General features: G+C 36.2%; 3 protein-coding genes across 4 annotated transcripts; 2 read left to right on the forward strand and 1 right to left on the reverse strand.

Annotated features, from left to right (window-relative positions):
• The first annotated feature begins 132 nt into the window (after window positions 1–132).
• On the forward strand, window positions 133–4,075 carry LOC105959218 (uncharacterized). Its single transcript, XM_088814062.1, has 6 exons — window positions 133–429; window positions 938–1,045; window positions 1,386–1,545; window positions 2,130–2,484; window positions 2,727–2,905; window positions 3,467–4,075. Exons 2-6 carry the CDS (start codon window positions 943–945, stop codon window positions 3,576–3,578), a joined length of 909 nt encoding a protein of 302 aa, XP_088670188.1. The 5' UTR covers window positions 133–429; window positions 938–942; the 3' UTR covers window positions 3,579–4,075.
• Window positions 4,076–5,887: 1,812 nt separating this feature from the next.
• THO5 (THO complex, subunit 5) lies at window positions 5,888–10,960 on the reverse strand. The gene is made up of 8 exons (XM_012983271.2): window positions 10,692–10,960; window positions 9,997–10,287; window positions 8,966–9,302; window positions 8,153–8,490; window positions 7,807–8,066; window positions 6,846–7,452; window positions 6,588–6,722; window positions 5,888–6,510 (listed from the first exon to the last, which is right to left on the reverse strand). Exons 1-8 carry the CDS (start codon window positions 10,896–10,898, stop codon window positions 6,247–6,249), a joined length of 2,439 nt encoding a protein of 812 aa, XP_012838725.2. The 5' UTR covers window positions 10,899–10,960; the 3' UTR covers window positions 5,888–6,246.
• Window positions 10,961–15,238: 4,278 nt separating this feature from the next.
• On the forward strand, window positions 15,239–18,277 carry LOC105959220 (Remorin family protein). Of its 2 annotated transcripts, none has more exons than XM_012983274.2 (7): window positions 15,239–15,890; window positions 16,297–16,414; window positions 16,555–16,647; window positions 16,740–17,360; window positions 17,471–17,813; window positions 17,906–17,987; window positions 18,076–18,277. In XM_012983274.2, exons 1-7 carry the CDS (start codon window positions 15,705–15,707, stop codon window positions 18,259–18,261), a joined length of 1,629 nt encoding a protein of 542 aa, XP_012838728.2. In that variant the 5' UTR covers window positions 15,239–15,704; the 3' UTR covers window positions 18,262–18,277. The 2 variants fall into 2 exon arrangements, with proteins under 2 accessions (XP_012838728.2, XP_012838729.2); XM_012983275.2 differs by having other exon boundaries at window positions 15,292–15,890; window positions 16,300–16,414.
• Window positions 18,278–18,376: the final 99 nt, after the last annotated feature.

An 18,376-nucleotide genomic window follows, 5' to 3' on the forward strand; every position in this document is an offset into this window, starting at 1 on the left:
TTATGATAGGGCTCGTGGATTTTTTAATTTTTAATGTTTTATATATAACTAAATATAACAGATATGGTAACGAACAAATGTTAATTATTATTATTTATTAGAACTTAAATTAAAAAAAATAATAATAATAATAATAGACCGGGAAAAACAATAACGCGAGTCGGCGTAGCATTTCTCACTCTCGCTTAGTCTATTGACAGAAAAAAGAAGCAAGTACGCACAATCGTCAATCACAAATAGGGTTTTGTGATTTCTCCAAACACCATATTCAAATGATAGAACTTAGGGCGTAGCAATCACGCTACGATATCACCTCTACTGGACCACCGGAGTCGTTGATTTCTCCATCACCAGCGACAGCGGCGGTGGCGGCGGCGATTGGGAAAGAAGCTTCCGTCTAAGCTTTATCCTCTTTCTCTCCGATATTTGGTAAGGATCTCTGAGTCTACTGCGCCATTATGTATTTCGCATTGTACCCAATTTTCTCAAGTCGCGAAAGTAGTTTGAATCGATTCACCTAAATTTCCGCATTCTTAAATTTAGGTTTACCAATATATTTGAAAATTGCTGAATTACTTGTTCGTTGTGCATTTCTCGGTTCTAATCTGGGAGCGAACCTGATACAGTGATACTAATAGGGTCGTGCTGCTTTTTCCAGCTATTATATGATGAAATTTAGTGAATTAACATAATGATTGGCCTATGTGTTACCTGAGTATTAGGGTTGAGCATATTGGAGAATGTTAGCATGGTGTTTCATTTATGTATTTCTGATGCCGCTACTCATGTTGAACATCCTTGCTCATGCTTGTGTTGAATTTGCTTTAGATTTCCGCCCGCAAGTTGAGATCAGAGATGTTGACCGATTCCGTTATAGCATGCATTTTTTTTCTTGTGTCATTGTAATGATTCTTAATTATTTATGTATCCATGTTAGGCCCGATGAGACTCATCCGGAGTGTTCTTCGACCTGCTAATATCAGCTTGTCTCGCCAGTTTCAATGGTGCCAAGTAATCAAGCCTTCACGTACTCATCTACATCCAGGTAAAATTACTCTGCCATTTTCCTAAATGTTTATTTATCTCCAACATATTGCTTGTAGACTTAGTTTTAGTTAATTACTTAATTAACGGCATTTGAGATAATGTTTCTAAGCATGTCTCGGTTTTTTGTCTATTTCATACTTCCTCAGTATGATTAGAGATATAATAAGCGGTTGTTCATATTCTATATAAATTTATAAACGATTGTGGATTACATTTTTCATTTTCTTTTTCTTTTTTAATTAGGTAAGAGTTGTGTAAATCCCATGTGATTTGTTTCTGGAAGCATATATATTTCCATTAATTCATATCCACTAATGTTTGATGTGGGTCCGTTGCAGAGTTGATGGAGACATCCAATCTTATGCACGGGTCTCATATAAAGTGGTCTGGAAGGTCATATGCAGCTTCCGCTCCATCTAATACTATGGAAGTCAAAAAGTCACGGAGAAGAGTCTCAAAGGATGAACGTAGATATATGGTGGAAAAATATTTTAACAAGTATGAAATTCTCTGAATTTTCCTTGCTTTTAGTTGATGTATCGAATCTGATTATATTTCATAGTTTCATATCAACTATTCAGAAATATATGAATTATGAACAATAGAATAACTTATCTTTCCTCACCTGATATCATATAGTTAACAGTTGTGATATAATCCAGTGAATGGGGGAAAGTTGATGTTCGCTGCCAGTCAATTTTTTTGTATCTGGTTCTCGTTCGGGAATGGGTTAAGTACATACAGTCCATAATTACTGATGTATTGAGGTCATTCATGAGTATGTGGACTGTGTAAGATTATCTATTTTAGAGTTAGTACAATTGCTCTTTGCTGGTAAACAGTAGCAGCAAGAAGGTTAAGTCTGTTCCATTCTATAGATGCCATTGGGAACTTGTTTCGGCTAAATTACAGTGACGCTCCAGTTTGTATGATTTTTTCAGGAGAAGACAATTATTGATAAGAACCTCAATATGAGTATACAAATATTGGATAACATATAAGAAGTAAACGCTTAAATTTATATATCATTCTTGTAATACTTTGTATGTGAATTGAGAAAATTATGTTACACTGGTTTACAGGTACATGGAAACGAATGCTGGGAAATTCCCCACGGTTTCTGATGCTGTAAAAAATGTTGGTGGCTCTTACTATTATGTTCGACAGATCCTGCAGGAGCTGATATACAATTCAAAAATGTTGTCCATGAGTACTGAGGATGCTTTGGTGGAGAAAGAAACCTTGAACAAGGATGCGATGTCCACTAACTTTGCAGAGGTTTCTCGAACAAGTAAGCTGCAAGAAATTATAAGTCCGAGTTCAAAATTGGAAAGTACGGATCCTAGTTCTAAGACGTATGAGTTAGAGCAGGGGCCACAGTCTTCAGTTACAGTTGAGGCTAATATAAATGATGAAACCCAAATATTTTCAGCAGTGGTAAGCATTATAAGGTTAATGCACTCAAATTACTAATGAGAAGTTTGGTTCTTTTGTACGGCATGTGATACTCCAAGCTCTAAGTGACTTTGCTGTAATATCCCAGTAAAAAATTGTGTTTTTCGAGTAGATTGTAACCTTGTGGACTGCTATAGTGTTCCAAACGCACAGACACAACACACATATATATTCATATATACTATCTATTAACCAGAAATATTTTATATCTTTTATTTTGCAAGAGTGTCAAATCCGAAGATGTCGGAACTGAATCTCATCACTCAGTTGATGAGCCTGAAAGCGGTCTTACCCTTGATCCTCAAAATAATATCAGAAAGGAGACTATACATGAAGATAAGGTGAAATTTGATGGGTTGCAACCCAAGTCTGAGCCACAAGAGTCAGTAGAGGTATCTGGAAGGTAATTTCTCTTCTTTTCTTTGATCTAAGATTGTCTTTGGATAGAAATAATTGGATTTGGATAAGGGGAAACATTTGCAGTTGAGGGTTTAAAATTATTAATTCTGTAATATACTTCAAATCCATCAAATGACTGCAAAAATAACTCATAAGTGGTTACTGAACTAAAGGATTTAAATTGCCTTTGAAGTATCTGAATAAGCACAAAGAATTTGTTATTGTGGATCTGAAATCCTTGGCTCCCAAATCCTACAATTGTTTCCCTTGGAAATATCAGCAACCTATTTTGTACTTGGGGGTGGGATCCCCCACACAATTTTCTGTTTCTCGGAAATGCTAGGAAATCGAGTCATCTGAAAAACAGGGCATTATGCTTTTCACTGAAAGATTCCTTTTTGCCAACAAATCCCCTCTATCAAGGGTAGTTTCGAACAAATTTTACTAATTTATTATAGACGCATGTATGTATTGCATATGTATCATGTATAATATCATTTACCGTATGTTCTATAGCTTCAGCACATTATCTTTTGCTCAAGCGCTCGTGTTACCTTCAATGCAGGGAGTTGGACGAAGTGCCTAGTAAAGAATTGGAACCTCAAAAGAAATCATCAATGTGGAAAAATCTGAAGTCGTTTGCAAATGAAATTTTAGATATATGGAGGAGATCTTAATTTTGTTTGGGGGTATATCAGAAAATGAAGTTTTGCATCTCCTCGGGAAGTACATAGTTTTCTGCTTGAGATTATCATCAAAAAAATGAAGTTTATTGTTTCTCCAAGAAACACTAATCTGGTAAACTGTGCTTATTTATGGACTCAAAAAATGATTGAGATCGTGGCAAGTGATACTAAACAGGTGGCGTGAGATTTTCGTCAGCCTGAGTGAATGTTTTAGTTTTGTAGCAGTAAGATGCTGATGTTAGATGATAGTGAATTTACGTGGTACTAGAAGTTTCGAGAAGATCTTTATGAAGAGGGCGTTTGTAAAATTCCCTGGAATTGCTTATCGTTGGTTTGTGCTACTCGTTTCTTCGTAGTGTATGAAAAGTTTAGGGGTGTGTGGTCTGTTGATGAAAATATATTAGACAGTTGGGACGTTGAGAGTTGGATCTCCATGAACCGTTTAATATTCTATTTACTAGTAATCCATCATCATTCATTCATTGAAACTTTATTATCATCTGTAATTTTGGGAGTGTAGAGAAAGAGAGAGCCTTGAATTGGATATCATACTCAATCATATGTAAATAATTTACACTAGTACTGATGAACAAATTTAGACCCAGGCCCTTTGGTCGCGGCACGAGATGTCGAGGCCCGTTACTAGCTAATGGGCCCAGGATTTAAATTTCATGAGCTGGGCCTCTGTTTTGTGTGGACATGTCAGGTCTTGGCCCATTCTGAGATAATGGGCCCAATAATTAAATTTCATGAGCCGGGCCTCCTTTTTTTGGACCTGCCATCCACAGGCCCGTTATGAGATATTGGACCGAGTTTTGGGCCCATAGCTCATTTTACATTATTTTGCCCGGGTCTTGGGCCCATTTATTCAGCCCATTTTGCCCTATTTTGCCGGGCTGTTGGGCCCATTTATTTAGCCCAATTTACACTATTTCGCCAGCCGTTGGGCCCATTACTTAGCCCATTTTATACTTTTGGTCTGGGCTTTTGGGCCCATTTATTTAGTCCATTTTAAACAATTTGGCCAAGCTGATGAGCCCATTTATATAGGCCATTTTATACTATTCGACCGGCTGTTGGGCCCATTTATTTATTACGTATATATTAACTTTAAAACAATTTTATAACTTAATAACGTCATTCTATTTGGGCATTGGGCTTGTTGGGCATGCCAAAATAGTTAAATATATCTTCATGGGCCGGGCTTAAATATATATCTCTGTGGGCCGGTCAGGCCACCATTAACCTACAGACACCTTTATTTTAACCTTAAAACCGCCAATTTGAAGATAGAAAGATGCCAAACAATCCTATGCATTCCTTTTTACAACCAAAGAGTATGTATATCCAGTTAGTCCGCATGCCTGGATGGAGAGAAGATGGTGGGAGCTCTTCCAAATTAAGTTGCAATTTTCTGCACCAAAACGATCATTGCATATAAACTATGCACTAGTACCTGATCATGCATATACACACACACATAGGCATCTATCTATCTGGATTTTCTCGAATAAACTTTCAATACATTCTAAATAAGTTGGGATAAATAGAAGAAGGCTTAATTCCACTTTGCACCCTTGAAATATACCATTTTGGCACTTTGCACCCTCGAAATAAATTAATAGCACTTTGCACCCTCGAAATACAATAAATCATGCATAATGCACCCCAAATGATTTTTTAAAGCTAAAAAATATAAATTTAATATTTGTAGTGATATTTTTTTAGGATGCCAAATGTCAAATATTTTTTTTATTCATCAATCATTTTGGAACTATAAAGTTCAAAAATAAAAATACATTCCATCAACATATTTAAAAATTATATTGTTTTATCAAAATAAAATATTTTACGAAAAAAAAATCATTCAGCTATTACGTTATCAAGTTATCTGAAAATTATTTTTTCTTCCAAATATTTTCACCTAATATTTTACAAACAGTGACATAAAAGATCCACAATCGAATAATTTAGTGATAAAAGATTATTTTTTTTATTTTTCTTTTGTAAGATAATGTAGTTTTTTTTAAATAATCCGGTGTAATTTTTATTTTTTCGCACTTTGTCCGCTCGAAATTAGGTTTGAGGTTCAAGAAAACAACAATTTTTTTTTATTTTGTACCCCAAAAAGAAAAACACCAATGAAAAATAAAATTGCCTTTATTATTCAATTGAGGGTGCATTGTGAATGATTTATTGTGTTTTGAGGGTGCAAAATGCTATTATTATTTTTCGAGGGTGCAAAGTGCCAAAATGGTATATTTCAAGGGTGCAAAGTGGAATTAAGCCATAGAAGAATATTGAGATATGGCATGTTGACTATGTAATACAATCTAAAGATTGATAATATACCTAGGGCGTGCATCTCCAGATAATTTCAAACAGTTCATACTTGCTCCAAACTACAAACCAACACCAGCCTTTTTTCAAGGGCAAGACCTGCTATATCGGGCTCGTAAAGCATCCAATTTTCAATTCTTGAAATCATCCAGCATTACAAAAAGTTGTGTACATGAACAGGGCAAAATAATTTGTAGGCCCAAGCACAATTAGGAAAGCAGATTTCTCATCAACCGAAATATGCAGAAATCTTACCAAACATGAAGGAGAATAGCAAGGCAGTAGAAAAGCGACTCATTTCCAACTCAGCATTTCAATTCTAGTAAGGATAGCCAGAAGTGCAAATATTCTCCTTCCACGAAATCATTTTCCTGCGGTCCCTACCTCTAAAGGATCGACTGACAAGCCCGCCACTGACGGGCTTGCACAAACCAATATCGATCACTGAATTAGACCTCCTCTCAGAACACAGGTCACCATCATCCAAGAAGAAATCGAAAAGCATTGCAAGGCAAAGCACTTGGTGACCTAGAACTGCCTTTTCTTGATTCAAAGGTAGCATCCTTATAAGGTGAACATTGACCTGCATATGACATATGAACAACTTTTAACATATGTGAGTTCTGCCATATTGGGATAAGTTGAGTGCTGGAAGCTCACCTCTGCCTCCATTGCACAGAGTTCATTCAAAAACTCAGAACATGCTGCCTCCGAATAATCCTCCCCTTTCAAGGAACTGTATAGACTCAGTGAAAAATGCGGCGGCCTCAGAGGATATTCCATACTTATCTTGATCTAGCGAAAGAAAATTTTAAAGTAAGTTGTCCATACTTATCTTGATCTAGCGAAAGAAAATTTTGAAGTAAGTTGGTGAGGATGTAAGCATGAACAAAGAGTAAAACCAACACCAGGTCTAACCTTCGCTTCGAGTTTCATGTTTCTTTCATCATTATCCAACTTCCGGATAAGTACAAGGCAATATTCTTGGGTCCCACAGTCGGACCATGAGTTGTCAATCACTGCTAGTCCTCCAAATGGTGATGTGTTATCAGATGTGTCCCCCACTGTGACTGGCTCATCTATTTCACTTTCAGATTCGAACATGAGATCAATATCATCCTCCTGCCTTCTAAAGCTCGGAGACTTTCCCTTGGTAATGGGAGATATAATACTCTTCGATATCAAACTTGTTCTTCTGGGAGTATGCTCGAGTTCAGATCCTTTTGTAGAGGTGAGTTTAACATCGTTTACAGCAGTAGCAGCTGAAATCAAAGATGGTAGCTCCCCATCCTCTTTTGTAGCCTCCATCTCTTCTTTTGACACCCCAATTTTTCTATCCGTGTCAGAATTTGCAGAGGCCTGACCTCGTTCTAATTCAGCAACAGGCAAATGTGCAGTACTATTACGGGCAGAACTCATGTATAACCATCCATGCAACTTGGATCTAGGCGCGTGTGAGGTCCATGGAACACTCTCACAAGTCAAAGTTGGCCATTTAAGGTTCCTTAGTGAGCCAATTAACTCCCTGTAAGTCAACCAAGATGTCCAGGTTTTAAATAAAATATTATGCCTAGGTATTAGGGAGCAGAATCATTTACTATTACCAACCATAAGTCAAACGACCAAAATAAGCATTCACTCTCAAGAAACTTCATGATTGCAAAAACAGAATTGCACAACTAAAATTAAAGAAGGATTAAAGTTTCAAATAGGCCACCAATATTAGCTATATGTAACAAATTTCAAAGTACTCAACATGGAACATAAGTTGAGGTCTAGTTCAACTACATCTTTAATCTGCTCATAACATCCATTTGATCCTAATGTTCCATGACTACAGAAAAAGAAAAAAAAAAAAAAAAACAGGGCAGTGACTCACGCAAGAGCCAGCTGAGCCTTTCTTCGAGCACGGACTCTTTGAATGACTGTCTGCACCCTGTTTTGCTGACGATAAATTGACAGACCCGATAAAATAGAAGCATGTTTTGTAGTTTCACTATTTGATTCTCCAGAGACCGAAACCAGTGGTGACACCTCCGGCAAAAAATCAATGCCCGCCAAATGCTGAGCCCATTTATATGGCCGTGAAGTTCTCCTTTCATCAAATGAAAGAGAATTCCCAACGCAGAGCTTGGCTGACTACAAAAAGTTGCAAAACCTTTTTCTCATTAAAATTAACACGCATCAAGCACATGGTGGGTGGCACACAAACTGAAAAAACGCACCTGCTGAGGGAGCTCCAACCCAGTGTCATCAGGGAACAAGTTGCACAAGATATTACTTTCGGGAAGTTCTTCAGAACCCTCCACTCCTACACACGCAACATTCAACTTTATTAAGAACTCGAACTTCAAGGTGATAAGTTTTGATGTGTTCAAGTCTGAAGCCTCGTCATCATCTATGTGCAGGATAACTTTAAGCGGGTGACTTTGATATATTCCAGACTGGTCGATGTTCTCCTTGCTTGGAACCTTCTTTGGTCGTTTTCTCCTCCTTTGACCATCATCTTCCTCATCTGGCACATCATCGTCTAACTTGGAGTTCTCGGAGTTTGTTGATGTAACTGAATTAATAGATCAGATTAAGGTAAGATATGAGGATCATCGATTTTGACGTACTTACAATTTATATCTACTGCTGATAACTTTTCCGATCTGACTACTAATAACCTGAATTAAAACAGGAACATTATGTAATTTTGGCAGGTAAAAAAGGCCACACAATAAACTAATATATGCATAGTTAGATACATGTTTTGATGTGAACATTCCCTGTGGTTCTAAAATTTTTTTCCAATTTAATAACAAAAAGAAATTTGAGTATGATTGGGCCTATACAATTAAATGCAATCATTCTTCCCTTAAGAATATCATGCCTCAGAACTGAGAGTCATTATATTGGCAAGACACATAGCAGCAGGAAACAATGCATCTTTTACAGAATTACATCAAGTGACAAACGGCAAAAAAATAGCACGGATTTGATGTGTTTTGCATGATCAAAATTTTTAGTGTGAGTTATAAGTATATTTTTGGTACCATTGTCCTTGTTAGCTAGCTGACGGGCAAACACCTGTGCATCCTTTATGCTTCCTGTGATCTCCAGTTCAATGTTCTCGCCAAAGGCTTCCTTTTGAGCAAGTAACTGTGAGTATATTACATACAGAGGAGGTGCAAGCAACTCTGCTAATTGGTGCTGCTTTAGTTTCTTTGTGTGCAGAACCCCCAACTGATTCTGCACGGGCAAGGATGCCTTTCTGAGAGCTTTCAGATGTGAAGGGAGACTCGATAAAAACTTCTTCCTGTTAGTTATTGTCTCCTGGAGGGATTTCTTTTGTACTTCCAATTTCTCACGAAGCTTGCAGAGTTCTTTGCGCTGAACAGTTAATAAATACATCAGTACTTCAACATGATGCTTACAAGCCATTAAACCAACTAGCTCATTTGCAGGCATGACATGATAAGTAAGTAAAACGTATATCTAGCTAAGATGTCATTGCATGGTAGCACATACTGAAGAACTATTTGTATTAGAACCTGTGTCAACCTTGAGTTCATATATGAAACGATATAGACGCCTCTACTATTCATGAGATTACCATTTTGTATTTTATGATCACCCCCTATGAACCAGGGAAGATTAGCAAATGGAATATGCCACTAAGAAATATATCCTACATAATTTCATGATTCGAAATCAAACATCCAAACACAAACCTGAAATTCTGATAAACAAATCAGATTAAGAGGTAAGGCTTAAGATTTCACTCCTTCAAGATTTTATTGTGAACATTTAGTTTAAACCCTTAGGCAATCAGTGAATTAAGCATCGTTTCGAATTAGTTAGCATCGTATTTCCAATAATCATGTTTCTTTGCTTTCTCTCATTTGGAGATTTCACTGGGGGTAAATTATTTTCCGAATCAACTTAGAACTAGCATTCTTGATGTATAGCAAAGAGGCTACATAAATTTTTCAATAGAACTAGTCATGGTATTCATATCACACTATTCAGTTAAAAGAGCATGCATATAATGAAAATGAGCCTTGTTATTTAAAACAGAACTTGCCTGGAAGAGCTCATAGTTGAGCCTTTTCATCATCAAATCATGCGCACTGTCAGTTGATAATATGGAGCTTTTAATCTCTTCTGGTGCACCCATGAAGAATTCTTCCTCGGGTACAAGTTCAATGTCAGTGTACTTAGTCTTGAAGTCTTTGCAAGCTTTTATTGCTTTGACATAGTGATTTTTCTCGTACATCAGGTTGTGGAGCTGCAAGGTTGTCAAGTCTACGGGTGCTTTAGCACGTTCAGTTTCAGCCTTAACACGATCCTCTTCAATCAAGATAGACCTGTTGGCCTGTTTAAATACCATCTGGAACTGAATAAGCTTGGCAACGGAAAGCACATTCACCACATACAGAAAGATGTCGATTATCCAGAATAAGATATTTCTTACATTATTATTTAGCCCCAAAAACAAGTGTGAATTTGGTTCATTTATCACTCTCTCACTCTCACTCTCACTTCAATTGAAAAATCCAGTTAGTCCACTCGTTAACCATAGCATCTATTCAGTTATTAACCATTCCAACTATATTCATGCGTCAGAAATCATACGACCCCTAAATCATAAGAAACCCTAACCCTAATAATTTTGAGACTCCAGTAGCAAAAAAAAAAATTAAGAGAGTAAACCACACACACACACACACACAAAAAAAAAAAAAAAATTGAGGAGTACACTTGGTGCATATACCGGACCTGGCGAAGGGTAACGAAATTCAGGAGAATTTGAGTGACGTGTTCTCGGAGCTGGGATTTGGGCTGAGCTTCTCTCTTGATATCCAACATTTTAGCGACGATTTCCTCCGCTGAAGACTTCCCCCGGCGCAACATATCGTAGAGCGCCGCCATATCGACGTTGCGCTCCGGCAGTATCTCCCCGGGCTCCGCCATCGTCACCTCCATCCCCTGCTCACTTTGCAAAATAATGATAATTTGGGTTTACCGCTCTATTCTTTACCCTTTTGTTATTAATAATAATAAATACAATTTAATAATTAATAATAATAATAATAATAATATTTTTTTATTCATATAAATATTTTTATATGAGTGTAACTGCAAATTGGTCTAGGCCAATTTTTGTTCTCCCGAAAAATCATATAATACAATAGTTTAATATATGAACAATACTGATCGAAATAGATAGCCACTAAATAACGTAAATAGAGAAGTCTGAAATATAATCACACCTAATCTTAGGATGGTTACTCCTAAAAATATATGAACTCATAATCTTATTGTCTTTATTATCTAATCAAATTTAACGTTTGAGGTTCTTCTCTTTCTCCAAAAGCAAAAGGATGATTAGCCTATGTTGGATTTTGGGCCCATTAGAATTAATTGAATTCAGCCCATTAACTTATTTTCCCCTGTGGTGGCCCGACACTTCAAGTTCAACAGCATAAAAGACCGATATGCTCGGTTAAACCCGAGAACAATCTAATTCTTCGATCCTGGTCATTGGTTCTCACTAGTTGACCCAAACCGTCCATTCGAGGTATTTAATCTTTGCCTCTCTTCCGAACCTTTGTTTTTCATTTTCTTATCTCACTTTTCTCGTCGTATCACCGCATTGAATTATCCTTGTCATTTTCAAGTGACATACTCATTTGACTATGACGATGGATATACCACTCTTGCTCTCTACTTTTCAGACAGTCTTGTTTTTTATCTATATAGCAATTCGTGTGAGAGAGAGAGAGTAACAACACACATGCAATTTGAATCACTTCCAAGTCTTTAGTGAGAGAAACACGAGAGGGTTCAAAATTTGGTGAAATTAAGGATTTTGGATGAGAGCGTTGACCATGATCTGAGCGGTTCTTGTCCGATCTAAAGGTCCGATGAACTCAGTTTTGTGTTGGGCCATTGGTGCCACCAACTATAGTGAAAAATCATGAAATTGGAAATTGAGCCGTAACAAAAAGGGTTAGCATCTTCATGTTTGTGGTTCGCTAATCATAGCGTTTACGTAATCATCACCTAAAAGGCTAAAACCTTTCCCCATATAAAATCTTTGTAATATATTAGATATAAGTTTTCTTATGGTTTGTAATGAAGTTCAAACGGATACCAACAACTTATTAAAGCATAGTTGCCAATTACCATAAAAAAAATTGTAATCTCAGATTAAATATCAAAATATTAATGTTGGAGTATATATTGATTTTTATTTTTTTTAATTTCTTAACTAGTGTTTATATTTCCAGAATTCTCTGAAATATTTATAGGTACAACTAACACTGTAGTGGAAAAATAAATGCTCTGAGGTTGTCTGTGAAGCAGACAAAAAATTTGCTCTTACCAAAAAAAACAGCAAAACATTTAATCCGCAGAGTTTCCATTCAGATTCTAACATAAACTGTGAATGGCCCTGTGCTAAGTAAAAGAAGAAGATACTGGCATAATTAATTAATTAATTAATTAATCAAAAAAAAAAAACATTTGTTGAATCAATTAATTAAATCATGTTTGGGCACGATGATTATTATGTTGGGGGAGATTTTGACTGGATTTTGGAGTATTATTTTTCACCTGACCCGACCCGACCCGATCGGACCGACGCGGTTTGACCGGAAAAGTGAGCCAGGCTGTATGGTCAGCAGAATTATAATAGAAGCACAAAAATACAATAACGTGAGGCCCAGCCCCTTTCACGAGGGCAGTGGCATATTTATTCTTCCCTCTTCGACAAGTCAATTGCTATTTAATGAGAATCCAGGTCATCTAATTTTGTAGAGACGAAGCTGATTGATTGATTGGTTTAAGATTCATACTAAATTTCATTGTTTTTTTTTTTTTTTTTTTTTGAATAAAAATGTGATGAAACTGAAATGTTTATCATTGATGACAACAAGAATACTTAATATATGAATTTCTCAGATGATTTCTAGTTTTAAATTTTAATTAATACCTAATTTTTTGTATATTGTTTTCTTATAAATGAATATCATGTAAAATCGAAATTTTGGAAAAATCGAAACTCGATGAATTCAGAATTAAATACATTGTTCTAAAATTGGATTTTTATATAATCGAAATCCATAGAATTAAGAAGTTCCATCACAATTTTCACGCCAACACCCTCGAACACACACGTATACACACTTATGTCTTTAAAACATAAATAAGGTAAATTACAGTCACCATTGAGCTAAAGTCAAATTACAAAAGGCGGCCGTTATATGCAAGTCCATTTTTTTATTAGTTCAAAACAACATAAAGGAGTTTATTAGTTCAAGCCCGCAAATTAATCTAATTTTATTACATCAAGACCAAAGATGACAAATATACTCTTATCCACAAATAATACTCAAATACAAATAAATCTTATTTTTAATTTGTTCAAGACAAAAAATCAAAAAAAAAAAAAAAAAAAAATATCACGACTCCCAACCAGCGAGACTTTCACCGCACCGGCTATGACCAGCTACCCACCCACTGCACCATTACCACCACCAACAAGTAAGTTTATTTTACTAAACTTTTGTTTGTAAATTCGAAAACATTAATCGAGCATCGATGTCCTTTTTACTAAATTTTTATTTGTAAATTCGAAAACATTAATCGAACATCGATTCTTGATAAATATGTACGAATGAACATTAATTTATGCTTATTTCTTGTTGGGTTGCAATGATTTGGCCGATTTTGGAAAAAAAATTGAGATTGAAAATGGGTTTTTTATTTTTTTTGGTTGGTTTCCGAGATCGGTTTATCCAGACCGATTTTGTACACGAAAATCGGCGTCATAATACCGATTTTTGTTAACCAAATCGGCGACACAACGCCGACTTTTCAAGTCAAAATCGGCGTTCTAATGTCGATTATTGAGTACAAAATTGGTTTTCGAATACCGATATTTTATGATTTTTTTTTAAATAATACATTATATATTTAGTTAATTGATATTTTTTAAATATTTGGAACGAAAATGTTTATCACCATTCGGTGGCGTCTACCACGCCTTTAACCCAATCGAGTAGAGCTTTCCGTATTTCAAATATTTATTCGTTAGATAATTCATTTGAATAATCCTCCATCAATCCCCTAGGTTGATGCACGAAAGTATGAGAAAACGGTCTTAAAAAAACACAGATAATAAAATCGGTATTGAAAAACCGATTTTTGTAGTACAAGTCGGCATGACAATACCGATAATATAAAAACAAATCGGTGTTGTCATGCCGATTTTTACTACAAAAATCGGTGTTTAAGTACCGATTTTTATTAAAATAATCGGAATGTAGTTACCGACTTTAGTAACAAAAATCGGTATTTGCAGACCAATTTTTTGTATCGTCGAATTTTTTTCCCAAAAAAAAAAAAACGACCCAAAAGCAAAAATAAAGGGTTAAAACATATTTCATTGTGTTCTCCACCCTCGTAAACCACCATATCATTGTTTTCTGGTTTCATCGTGAATGTTTTGTATGTATTTGATAATTTTGGTGTGTAAGATTTCTTTGTGGGTTTGTGAAGAAGAAGGAGAAGAAGAAGGAGAGTTTTAAGTGGTGAAATAAGGAAGAGTGGTTTATGGATTTATGTATTTTATTTTGTCTTGCACAAAGGAAATAATTTCTTTTTATTTTTTAATGTTTAGTACTTTTTATTTAATTTTAAATTTCATTAAGGGTAAATTAGTATTTTTATATTGAAGGTCTTGAATTAATAAAAAAATGGGCTTGCATATAACCGCCGCCATTACAAAAACCTCCTTATATTTGAATAATTACAATCACCCCTCAATTATGAATCTTTTTACACGTTCATCATTTCAATGCCAAATTTAGTGGAATCTTCTAGATTATGTTGAATATTCTTTAGTTTGTACCAGGTTTATCTATTCGAGCTCGACATTTTGAAACAAGATAATCATAAAATGTGTTTCTTGGCTTGTATATATCAGACTGTGGTGCATCAAAACTCCATTTTTGCACAAAACAAGTGCAAACTAGAGAACATTTCACAAAATCTAGAAGATTATGTTGAATTTGATAGCATCATAGTATATATCAGACTGTGGTGCATCAAAACTCCATTTTTGTACAAAACGAGTGCAAACTAGAAAACATTTCACATAATCTAGAAGATTATGTTGAATTTAGATTATGTTGAATTTGATAACATCATAAGGGTGAATGTGCAATAAGATTCATAATTGATGGTAGTTGTAATTACCCAAAATGAGGGGTTTTTTCCGTAATTTGACACTTTATATCTATATTTCTTTTTTTCTCATTAAAGAAAAGTTGTCATTTCATCTAATTCCTCTTTCCTCCATTCACCGTAATATATGCTAAATTACCCTCCAAAATCCAGTCAAAATCTCCCCCAAACATAGAAAGTAGAAAAAAAGCTGATTTTTTTTTTTAAAGAATCACACTTACAAAAACTTTTGTTTAACAGAAGCATCATGATTAAGACACCATCCCTTGATCCCCTCAAACTCCAAAAAGCACCGTTTTTTCTTTCTTTTTTCTTTACGTAAATCCATAGGCGAACAATTTTTCAACCCACACACACACACACTCACACACTCCCCCACATCTGAAACAGCACATGACAAAGACACCATTTTTATATATGATTGTAATAACAAATTAGAGAGACCCCTATTCCAGATTTTTCATGTAGCCCCCCCACCCCACCCACACCTCTCCTCTCTACTCTCCCCCTCACCCCCCTAAGAAGAAAAAAAAAAAAAAGATGGCAGAGCTGGGTTTTCAAGACTCGAGATCGGGCTTCAGGGCCCGAGATTTAAGCCCGGATTCCGTGATTTTCACTCCTGAATCAAACTTCAGTCTCTTCTCTTCCGCTTCTGCTAGTGTGGAGCGCTGCTCTTTCACCTCTGATATACCCGATCAAGATTCTGTTTCCTCTGCACTCTCTCAAGTAATGCTCATGCATCCCCTCCATTTTTTTTATTTATTTTTTATTTTTTGTAAATTGAGATGTTGTTCTTTCGAGCTTTCATGGCTGCTTGGGATCAACCCCGGAAAAAAAAGAAGAAGATTTTTTTATATTTTTTTAATTGCAAATGTTGGTTATATTATGTTTTCTTTACTTTCTGTTTTTAGGCAAGGAAATGGTGTGTGGTGGGGGGAGGGGGAATCTATGAACTAGATTTTGACAGATGGGTTTTTTTGGTTTCTAGCATTTTGATTTGTTCTACAGCTGTAGTAAAAAATGTAGCTTTCTTCCTTTCTTTCTTTCGAATCGAACAAGAGTACTACCTGTCTAGTTTCAAAGGAGCAAAAGAAAAAAATAAAAATTAAAAATTGAATCTTTGATTTTGAAGCAGCATTTGGCAGTGCATGATTTATCTCAAGCATTGAGTGGTCCGGATCCAGATCCGAACAAACCCATATCTCTACACAAGAATAGCATCACCCTCACCAGAAAGGGTAAAGCTAAAGGTACTGTTTACCCCCTTTTCTTGATTTTGATCTCCACAAAAAAAAAAAAAAAAAAAAAAAAAAAGAATCCAAATATTAATTTTGTCAATCAAAATACTTTTTAACTGATGTTTTCCCTCCATTACAACTGTGTACTTCAGTTCAAAAACTAGACAGCAGCGATGCCGACACCACGGAGGATGAAAATATAGCCGTAGATTCGGCAAGAAACTCCTTCTCTCAAGCGCTTAAAGGTAATTAAATCAATTCAGTTGGTGTGTATAAGTAATTGTCAATTCAAGATTCGGTACTTATGTATTTCTTGGTGTGATTTTGTTCGATTTAGAATGTCAAGACAGGAGATTCCGATCCGAAGTTCTGTTGAAAAAACCAAACCATCAACGACCGGCTTCGCTCGATCTAAACAGTTCTTCGCCGAGGCTTAAAATAATGAAGAAACCATCTTCCGCAACTCCAAGAACCGCCAATTTTCCGAGCCCCGGTACACCCAACTACCGCCACTCGAGCGTCGGCGTTCAAAAAGGGTGGAGCTCCGAGCGGATTCCTCTTCACTCAAATGCAAATCGAAGAAATTTGAACACCGCGCTGTTGCCTTACAATACGAATGGAAGAACTCTGCCTTCGAAATGGGAAGATGCAGAGAGATGGATTTTCAGCCCCGTAACAGGAGATAGTGCGTTGAGAGCTTCGTTCCAGCAGCAGCCGCAGAGGCGGCCGAAATCGAAGAGTGGGCCCCTCGGCCCCCCTGGGGTTGCTTACTACCACCTGTTTTCTCCGGCGCCGCCAGAAGGAGGGGGAAAACAGGCAGCGGATTCTCCGTTTTCCACCGGAGTTATGGCCTCCGGCGGAAACTTCCTCATGGGCACGGAACCTTGCATGGCGAGGTCGATTAGTTTACATGGATGCTCGGAAATGATTAGCCAATCGTCGTTGACCGGACATCATGGTATATATATGTATATATCTGAAATGTTAAATGTCGTTTCCATCTTAGGGTTGCATTATCTTATTCATGTCGTATGACTTCTTGTTAACTATTTTGTCTGATTATTACAGACGAGAAATACGGGGGCTATGAAGATGCTGCGAATAACATATCCCGTGTTGTATCGAGAAGGGATATGGCGACTCAAATGAGTCCAGAGAGCAGCATGCAGTCTTCGCCAGGGAGAATTTCGTCATTTTCTCTTGCGACCCCTTCTGTACTACCGTTGCAGAAAATCCGTTCTTCTTCCAAGCAGGAAATAAGGGATGTAAAAATTGACGAAAGGGTTACGGTCACGAGATGGTCGAAGAAGAATAATAGTCAAAATGCCAATGACTGGAAAAGAAAAAGTGTAGACTTTCACTCGGCAAGTTGGGAAGTTGTTTCGGCAGAGACTTCAACGAGTGTTTCGAAGTAATTTTTTTATTTAGTTTAAGAAAAAAAAAAAGAATTAATCCAGCACGAAATGCTATAATTACCCGTGGTAACTAACTCTGCCATTTCAGGATTGAGAGGGAGGAGTCGAAAATTACTGCCTGGGAGAATCTGCAGAAAGCAAAAGCTGAGGCTGCAATAAGAAAACTAGAGGTAATTTAGTTTAGATAATAACAGAATCTATATATATATATATATATATATATATATATATTAATTAATATTGTGGTAAATAATTTAGATGAAGTTGGAGAAGAAGAGGTCATCATCCATGGATAAAATAATGAACAAATTGAGATATGCGCAAAAGAAGGCTCAAGAAATGAGAAGTCATCAAATTGGAAGACCGTCGGAAAAAGCATTATCCTTTCGTAGGGCTCGTCAGATTACTTCACTCAGTGGATGCTTTACTTGCCATGCTTTTTAGTTCATCTACACCATAGGTATATTCTTCGGCACAAACCATCTCTTCCAATTTATTATCGACTATTAGTTGTAAGTCTAATTTTTGCTTTTTTCTTTTTTTTTTGGCAAAAACTTTT

The sequence above is a fragment of the Erythranthe guttata genome, chromosome 14, assembly GCF_056151865.1.
Source record: "Erythranthe guttata isolate IM_541 chromosome 14, IM_541, whole genome shotgun sequence".
Lineage (NCBI taxonomy): Eukaryota > Viridiplantae > Streptophyta > Magnoliopsida > Lamiales > Phrymaceae > Erythranthe > Erythranthe guttata.